Source organism: Saccopteryx leptura, chromosome 4 (genome assembly GCF_036850995.1).
Source record: "Saccopteryx leptura isolate mSacLep1 chromosome 4, mSacLep1_pri_phased_curated, whole genome shotgun sequence".
Classification (NCBI taxonomy): Eukaryota; Metazoa; Chordata; class Mammalia; order Chiroptera; family Emballonuridae; genus Saccopteryx; species Saccopteryx leptura.
The window spans coordinates 138,538,342-138,548,409 of record NC_089506.1 but is presented as its reverse complement, the minus strand read 5'-3'; the positions used below and the strand labels follow the sequence as shown (position 1 = coordinate 138,548,409).

Below are 10,068 nucleotides of genomic sequence, written 5' to 3'. Positions count from 1 at the left end.
AGAAGCACCAAGGAGGACTGGCTTTTTAGCCTGAAGCAACTGGGTAAGTGGTAGTGCAACTAGCTTTGAGGGAGAAGACTGGAGAAGAAATAATGGTGGGATATAATCAAATCTCTGCTTTAGATGTGCTAAAATATCCAGGTAAAGGAATAAGCAGACAGATGGACTCCGATGTATTTTTAAGAACCTCCTTTTGTGATAAATTAGTGATAAATATATATACCGGGTAAGGCAAAAGTAGGTTTATAGTTGTGAGTATGCAAAAAGTTTATTCTTATATTATTTATTTTATTATTATTTATTAATTATTCTATTATTCTCCATATGAACAATCATAAATCTACTTTTGCCCCACCCTGTGTATGTGTGTATTCTAGTCACACACACACACATATATATATATATGTATATATATATATATTATACTATTCTAATACTCTAGTTTTGGAGATATCAGCATCGAGATAGTATTTAAAAGCACAGATAAGCTAGGGAGACAATGTAGGTAATAAAAACAAGAGGGCTGAAGATTAAGCCCACAGTACTTAAACATTTAACTGCTGGATAAGAAAAACTCAGTTATGAGGTCTAAAAGCTGAGTGGCCAGGAAGAAAAGGTATACAAACAGCGTATATATTGCAAAAGTCAAGTGAAGAAAATGTTTGCTGAGGAGAAGTCTTTGACTGTTAAATGTTGCTGAGAGGTTTAGTAAGGTGAGGATGGAGAATGGACCAATTTTTGGATTTATCAACATGGGGTTCTTCTTAACTTTGAGTAGCATGGAGGGAATGAATGTCCAACTGAAGAAAAGGAATATAAAATGAGAGATTAGGAAGTAGAAACTGAATATTTTTAAAAAGTTGTGCCAGATGTTACTGAGTTTAATATGACATATAAAAATGACAAGAACCTTGTCGCTATAGAGGGTCCCCATAATGTGAAATAAATCTTTTATCAATAATTTCCAAAAACATTCCTTTTTATAATATAAAAGGGTTACATTTATATTAGTAAGCACTTTATGAAGACCTATCAGTATAGTAAAGGAAAAAGCTAAGCTAAGTGACATTTTATTACAATACAGAATCTTCAATGCATCAGAAATTGTATCATCAGATTTTCAGGTTGCTTGTATACAAACTAAAAATAGGTTTTATACATTATTCCACAAATTAAAATGCTCAGACATAATTGTTCTGAATAGGATTATTAAAAAAAAAACTAGACATTTTCTTTGTCATATTTCCAAAATCATCCTAGACAAGATGTTAGCTACCACACATAATATGTGTGAACTGAATGAGATAACCAAAAGTGAGTTTTTATGTAATTATAGGCATGCTGAATGAATAGTTTAGAATAATGTACCACTGTCATCAAATCATATCTTTCTTTATATACACGTGTAATCCATTTTGCACAATGGTTTCAACTCAGTGTGTATGTAATTAAACTTTAGATGAAGAGCTGCTGCTGAGTTGAAATTTTGCTTTATTTCAGTTTAAAGAAATGAACAGAAAACACACTCTATTGAACATCAAAGTATTTTTTGGAGACAGTTAAATCGCATCAAAGAGGTCTTCTGAACTACTGTTTCTCAGAGTCTCTAAAGACATGTTTTCCATTGAGCTGAGCTCCTCTTCCAATGTCTCAGGTAGCGGAGGATCAAGCCTAGAGTAAAAAGAAAATCAAGATTATTTTATTTAAAAAAATTTCATATAGAGTAAAAGAAAATTAAGAGATATTAAGTGAAATAAAAGGTAAATCCTGTTTCAGAATTGGTTTTAGAGATTTAGTTTTCTATGCTGTGTTAACATAAAGAAAGAGATGAAGGGAATTTAATCACGTTAACTGCTTTAGAATTAATCTGCCACTATTCCTATTCTGAGGTCACAAAAAGTTCAAGGGCCTACAACAATACTCATTATTAAAGTAGAAAAATAAAATAACCTCTGTGCACTAAGTATTTTTATGCTAAGATATAGATGGTTTCTAAAGCCATTTCATCAATAATTCTATCCCAATTTTCCTTATCCTTTTCCTTCCTTAAATTCTACGGACTAACATGCATTTTAATCTCAATAGGAAGTTCTGATTGCATGACTATCTCTTCATGGTCATTTGATTATAAGTGTGAATGTAACAAATAATGACCACATTTTAGCAGCTGTTGATTCACATTCATTTACTAAATCTACATAGCTTCATTTAGTAACCAAATTTTATTCAGTTCCGGTACTGTAGTTACATCATTGGACTGACCTCTTTATTTATGTAAGTGTTCTTTTTGAGTCCTAGGATAAAAGGCATAGTCAATGACTTAAATGGTTTTAAAAACCAGTTTAAAAAATTTGGGTGGGGCGGGGGAGTAGCTCAATCTGAAGCAGTTTAGGAACCCATGGATATATCTTCGTATAAACCTTGTCAGTGCTTTTTTATGAAACCTAAATAAAATATGCTTAATTAAAATATGCACAGTTAGAGGCAGCTTCAAGAGCAATTATAACTAGGTCAAGTCAACACAGCAATATTTAGTAATATTCCTAACTTCAAAGGCAGAGGAGGAGTCAGAGTGCCTTGGGAGAGCGGAGAGAGCAGGACTTGAAGTCAGGACACAGATCTGCATCCGGGCCTGTTTCTATTAGCTATGTCTGTGGCTTTAGGCACATCATCTAACCTGACTGGACTGATGTTCTCTCACCTGGAAAACTGATAAACAATATTTGCCTCAGAGGTGGTCTAAAGATTAAATGAGGTATTGTAAATAAAAACACTTATATGTTGTTAAAAAACAATTGGAAACTATTAATATTAGCAGCGAATATTGCATATACTACAAAAGAGCTCCTACTAACAGCTTCCCTAATTTAAAAGAATAACCAATTAAAAATCCCCAAACATTGAATATGTTTTTTAGATTATGAATATCTCAAAAAAGCCTGCATCTATACAGGATTTAAAAATAAATTCACACAGGAACCTGCTTGGCTTCATGACTGCATACATACAATTAACCACAGCTAGCTGCCACTAGACCTGGGGTGTGCTCCGTCTTATTTTGAGCAAGCTGAATTCACATTACATTACCCTCACTGGAGTGCCAAGGTGCTGGGAATGCACTGTCAGATAATAAGTACTACACTCTTCTGGGGTTTCAGTGTTAAAATGAACAATAAAGATGGACATAACTATTGTGATATGTAACTAAATATCTAAAAATGTATTCCATAGGATGATAAAATTATACAGCACAGAATAAAAGTATAATTAATACATGTATAAGTTTTCAATTTCAGCTCAAAACGCATTAAACATTTTTTTTACCCTAAATGTCTTTTTTTTTTTTTTTACAGAGACAGAGAGACAGTAGGAAGGATAGATAGGGACAGACAGACAGGAACAGAGAGATGAAAAGCATCAATCATCAGTTTTTCGTTGTGGCACCTTAGTTGTTCATTGATTGCTTTCTCATATGTGCCTTGACTGTGGGGCTACAGCAGAACAAATAATCCCTTGCTCAAGCCAGGGACCGTGGGTCCAAGCTGGTGAGCTTTTTACTCAAACCAGATGAGCCTGTGCTCAAGCTGGCGACCTCGGGGTCTCAAACCTGGGTTCTTCGCATCCCAGTCCGATGCTCAATCCATTGCACCTCCGCCTGGTCATGCTGGCCCTAAATGTCTTAAGAGTTGCTTTTACTCCTAGCAAAACAGAAAGCTAAATTATTTCATTTAAAAAGTCCGTCTTGTCTGTGGTCTAGACCAGAACACAGAGATCAATTTAATTCTCAAAAATTAGCATAAGACAAAAGGACCCCTCTGAAGTGACAAGTCTGAAGGAAATAGATTCCAGTGCTCCATTAATAATTCCCATCTTCTTCTAAAGTCAAGAGGAGCTTAAATAGATTTAGCCTTTAAAAAAAATTTTTTTTAATTTATTCATTTTAGAGAGGAGAGGGAGGGAGAGAGAGAGAGAGAGAGGAGAGACAGAGAGAGAGAAGGGGGGAGGAGCTGGAAGCATCAACTCCCATATGTGCCTTGACCAGGCAAGTCCAGGGTTTTGAACCAGCGACCTCAGCATTTCCAGGTTGATGCTTTATCCACTGCGCCACCACGGGTCAGGCCTAGATTTAGCCTTTTTTGTTCTTAGTGCCAAGTACAGAATTGGTGCTAAATAAAATATATTCAATAAATGGAGATTATTATTCTACAGCTTTCATATCCCTGGTAAGTCAACAGGATAAATTTAGAGCTCTCCCCACAACCAATAAAAAGGCTTAATCATTTTTACAAATAATAAATATTAATTTTAATACTTTTTATAAATTCTGAAAAATACAAAGAAAATAAAAATGTTCATTCCTATTTTACATTATTTGTATTTTCATATTTTTTTTTTACAAAAATGGAATCATGCTACATATATAATTTCCAGCTTGATGTTTTTACTCTATAAAATATTAGCAATGTCTTTCTTGTATGTTGGAAATGTAGGTCTACATTCATTATTAATCTTAATTAGGTTGTACTAACTACTACCTCGGATGAATATATGGCTGGGTTCCATGTTTTAATGCTCTTATAAACAACACAACAATTAATATTGTTATACATATATCTTAGCACATTTATATATTATTTTTTTCATGAAAATGCTTATTTTAAGATATCATGCGTGGAGGTGAAATTTGAAGGAAGCCTGTATGTATAGTTAATAGAGTGAGCTAAACAAGTCACTTGAAACTTGGAAGTTTCTCTCTGTATAATTAAATCACAACCATTAGTTAGAGCCCATTTTAAATTCCATGAAGACTTTTTTTTTTTGGTCATTCCACTTTCAGGCTGATGTTTCTTTTCTTTGATCATCTGAAATATCTGATATCTGCACCCTATAGTTCAATACATAGTTTTATTTATCCAGTCAGTATTTGGTGAGTACATCCTATCAACAGCTCAGTGTGTTAGGAAATATGACCAATCTGATAAGGTTAATACATGATTCCTGCCCTCAGGAAGCTTTCAGTTTGATTTTTTACTTTCTCTAATTTTCTTTTCAAATGTGTCTTTCCATTCTAAAAGAATTAAAAGCAGCTTGAAGACAAAAACTATGTAGTAAATTTTTTTTTCACAGTGATTTATCCTTCTAGGAATCTTTATAAACATTATATTGATAGTTAAGATTCAGGTAGATTTTCAGCTAGTTTTTGTGGACAACATGGTTCCACAGGAGACATTCTGAATCCTGGGTCAGGAAATCTTTAGTAATGCTCTATCACATTGAGATTTTGGTCAGGTGACTGCACTTTTCAGAATCTCCGTTGCTAATTTGTGAAGAGTTAGGGTTAGTAGAAATAATCTTGGAATTCTTTTAGTCCCTGAATTCTGATACAGTTAAACTCAAATAGTTGAACATAGACTACTTTGCAAAATACATGTTCTCAATAAATATCTGTAGATAAATGAATAATGTGAATTAAAGAGGAAAGATTAATGACAGAATAGATACTGCCTTTGTACAGTAAAAGGCTAAAGTATAAGGACTATTTCAAATAAAGGAAATAAAAGAAACTTCTCTACATGGTGACAGTCTCTGTCAAAACTGTCTCATGTTCTCAATAATATAGTACAGTCACATAGAGTTCTATGTCTGATTAGCCTGATTTCACACTGCATCTCTCTTTCACTCACTCTCCCTCACATACCAACTGAAATCAAAATTATACTACCACCATACAATTAAAAATGAAAACTGTAGATCAAAAGTTAGATATTTCAGGAGAAACATCTCACCTTGTTTCCTAAAACATTAGAATGAATGTTTGACTTCTTTTTTTAACATTCTGTCATTTTAAAAAATTCCATTTCTAGTTAATTGGCTCATTTTGTAAAGGTATTTTCTCAGACAAGCTTAATATATATTGGCATTATCATAGCTGAAATATCAATCTTTTCTTATTCAAATGAGAAGCATTAGATTGTTTAGAGTGAATTACTTGCATTTCATAACATATTCTGAACATAATATTTCTGAAAAATGTCAAGATGCTAATCTGAGCACACAGAGAGGTCCAGGAAAATGTGTAACAACTGACTGAATTGTGGCACTTGAAAAATAATGTTTATTTGACTATGACACAAAAAATGGTTCCAAAATAAAAAAATCAAAAGTCAATTTTGATGTGACCTATCTATATGTCTACTGTACAATATACATAAAATTCAAAGGCAAACTTTAAAACATTAGAAAAAAATAAAAGAGATTGTCTTTAACCTTTTGAGTAGTACAAACATTCATGTATGTCCTCATGTCTCCTGACCATCCAGGTCAGGATTTATTTTAAAATCGATTTATTTTAAAAATGTGTAAGGCAACATTTAAAAAAGGCAAATCTATGTACTTTTAGTTTCCATAAATTGGTTATCAAACAAATGTGATTTTAAGTTAATAAAACTGTAACTGAAACTAATTTTATTTTCTGAAAAACAAAACAAAACAAAAAAACTCACTCCTGGGGGTCAGTGAGCATTTAGAAAACTCACTACTAAAAGCGTTAAGATTTTAGGATAGAAAGGATATTTTTAAAAGAGAGAAAGTGAAAACATATAGGTGAACACTGACAAACTCAGTTACAGTAGAAGCATGAGAAGTAAGTACTTCTATTCATCACCTTAAAGAGAATGAATAGACAACAACAAATTGGATGGAGATAATATAACATAGGCTACTAACAAAGAATTACTACCCAAATCCTATGTCAGAGAAATGGTGGCGCGAGGGATAATCCCGATTTCTCCTCTTGAAATTTCAACCACTAAGCACAGAGAAAAAAAAATCTTAGGGGCACCCAAAATTACACACCAGACAAAGGTATGACTGGGTGAAAAAGTGGCTGAATATATGACGGAGGATGGGGCATTTTGCTTTCTACAATGATCTGAGGTAGGGGCACTTTGGTTGGGAGCTGGGTGAAGGGGAGAGACTGAGCTAATGGGGAAGGAGCTGAGTTAGGGTGGGCGCCCAAACAAAAGAAAGAACACACCGGCACTGCCTGATCCCAGACGCCAGGTGAGTGCACGGGTGGTGAGATCCACCTAAAATTACTAGGACGGTGCCCACATGGGCCGGAGCCAGCATCTTTGCGTATTTCTAGCTCCACGATCACTGCGGCATTAGCGACTCAACCTAGCATCACCAGGATGGGACTGAGCAGGCACGCACACACGGGCGAAAGTATATAGCCCAAGATTAACAATGTGAGGCACCTGCGTGGGCACCAGCATCTTTGGGTACAACCAGCTTCACGATCCCCAGCATGGGGTGCGCACAGGGACTGGGGTGCTTAGTTTGAGATTATCAACACTAGACACCTGCATGAGCATCAGAGTCTTTGGGCATTCCTGGCTTCATGATCTCCAGTGCCGGGTGCGAGCCAAGACCCTTGGCCTGAGAATGCCCACGCTGGGCACCTGAATGGCGGCTGCTGCAACCGATTGTGTGCGTTGCTGGAGTCATGGGAGCTGGACACACATGTGGCCTGTCATGGGCTACTAAGCAGCACAAGCAGGAAAACCCCGGGGAGATTAAAACCGCAGTGCTCTGAGGCATGCCAGATATGCCCGCTGGCCCATAGAATTTTGCCTGTGTGTAACATAAAGGAACTTGGCCCTTGGTCTGTGCCCTGCTCTGCCTGCTCACACTGGCGGCTCTGGTTCCCACTGCCTTCCCCAGAACTGTGCTTTGGGCAGTGCTGGAGGGGGCACCTGGCTGTGCATAGATTCCCTTCTTGCAAGGATAGTAGCTGAGGCGGACCTCACAGCTAAGTCTCCAGGCTGCTAGCTACAGTGGGAGGGACGTGCAGAGAGGTGCCTGGAAAACTGAGACCCCCCTTACCAGAGCCAGATAATTGCAAAGTCCTAACAAGCCCCACCTGCCACCAGGACTGAGGCCCAGCCTATGTCATTGTCACAGCGACACACCAGCAGAACTCTGCCCAAGAGTCCTGCAGAGGCAAAACTCGTAGTACATTGCCACCTGCTGATAAAAGGAAGAAGCTCCCTCTCAAAACCAGAAAAAAATTACATTTTTAAATGCTTTTTGTCATTTTTACTTCTTTCCTTTTTCATTATTTTCCTTTTGAAATATATTATCCATAGTTGTTATATTTTTTATTTTTTTCTTTCGTGAGGGTTTCATTTCAGAAACCCTTACTCCTGTTTTTTGTTTCTTTTCTCTTTGTTTTGTATTTTTTTGTCCTTTCTCTTTATTCTCCCTTCTCATTTCTTCTCCTTTATCTCTTTTTCCTTTTTCTTTTTTTCCCTTTTTTTTGATCTCATCTGATTGTTATTTATCAACAAATTATTATATTTTGGACTCATATTTTTATTTCTGACATTTTGCTTCTTTTTGACTTCATTTTTTCTCTTTCTTGTCATCTCTTCTCAGTTCCTGCTCCTTGTTCTCTGTAGTTTTTGTTCCACTTATCATTATAGAATTTTCATTTTTTCACTGTATTTTCTCAACTTTTATTTTCTTAATTATCTCTTATTAGTGTTATTAACAATACCACTCTCAAATGCCATTAAGAAAAAAAGAAATCAAATATCATGGATACAAAAGACAGAGACATACCTCAGATAGATGATGAAAAATCTCTAGAAAAATATTTCAACTATGTAGAAACATTGGAGTTAAATGACAGGGAATTAAAAATTAAAGTCCTAAAAATACCCATGAAATACAAGAAAGCTCTAAAAGACAATCTAGTGGGCTCAAAAAAACAATTTAATGAACAAAAAGAATACTTCATCAAAGAAATCAAAACTATAAAAAGGAACCAAACAGAAATAAAAAAACTCAATACATGAACTGAAAAATGAGGTGACAAATTTAACTAATAGAACAGGCCAGATAGAAGAGAGAATTAGTGACATAAAAGACAGGCAGCTAGAGATACTACAGAGAGAAGGAGACTCATGAATTCAAAAGGATCAGAAAGCCCTACCAGAATTGTCTTGACTCCATAAGAAAGAGCAATATAAGAATAATGGGTATATCAGAAGGAGAAGAGAGACAAAAAGAAATGGAGAACATATTCAAACAAATAATCGATGAGAATTTCCCAAGCCTGTAGAAAGAATTAGAGCCTAGAATCCAAGAAGCAAATAGAAAACCGAGTTACCGCACCCAAGCTGACCTACTCAAGGGCACATCCTAATAAAATTATCAATAATAAAAGACAAAGAAAAAATCCTCAAGGCAGCCAGGGAAAGAAGAATACAACATATAAAGGAAGGCCCATTAGGTTATCATCAGATTTCTCAGCAGAAACTCTGCAAGCCAGAAGAGAGTGGACCCCAATATTTAAAGTACTAAAAGAGAGGAACTTTCAGCCAAGAATACTATATCCATCAAAGCTTTCTTTCAAATATGAAGGGAAAATAAAAACATTCACAGATAAAGAGAAGATGAGGAAATTTATCACCAGAAAATTCTCATTTCAGGAAATACTAAAGGAGGTTATCCAACCAGATATGAAGAAAATAAACAAACCAAAATCACAAGCAAAAGATCCAAGAAGAGCACAATAAAAACAAGAATCTGTGACAACAAATCAAAAAAAGGGAGAAGACAAAATTAACAGTAACAAAGGAGGATGGAATGCAGAAGCATTAATGAGATAATGTACTACAATGATTCTGATATATATATTCTTTTAATTACCTAATGGTAACCACCCCTGATAAAACCACTAAAAAAGAAAAAAACAGAGAAAAAAATGTATAGAATACAACCAAACAAAAACAAATGACAGAAAAACAAAAGAGAAGAACCAAACAAGAAACACAGCTATTAGAAAGCATTATATAAAATGGCAATAGGAAACCTTCAAGTGTCAATAATTACATTAAATGTAAATGGATTGAACTCACTAATAAAAAGACACAGAATAGCAGAGTGTATCAAAAAAGAAATTCCAACTGTTTGCTGCCTTCAAGAAACACATCTATGCTACAAGGATAAAAATAAGTTCAAAGTGAAAGGTTGGAAAGAGATTCTCCAAGCAAATAACAT

General features: G+C 35.2%; 1 protein-coding gene across 1 annotated transcript in view; it reads right to left on the bottom strand.

Moving 5' to 3' along the window:
• Positions 1-481: 481 nt before the first annotated feature.
• The window catches only part of XRCC4 (X-ray repair cross complementing 4), a 341,036-nt gene continuing 331,449 nt past the window's right edge, over positions 482-10,068 (bottom strand). Inside the window, exon 8 of the mRNA XM_066381792.1 lies at positions 482-1,671. Within this exon, the coding sequence (XP_066237889.1) occupies positions 1,560-1,671 (112 nt within the window). The 3' untranslated portion in view covers positions 482-1,559. The remainder of the gene's footprint in view (positions 1,672-10,068) is intronic.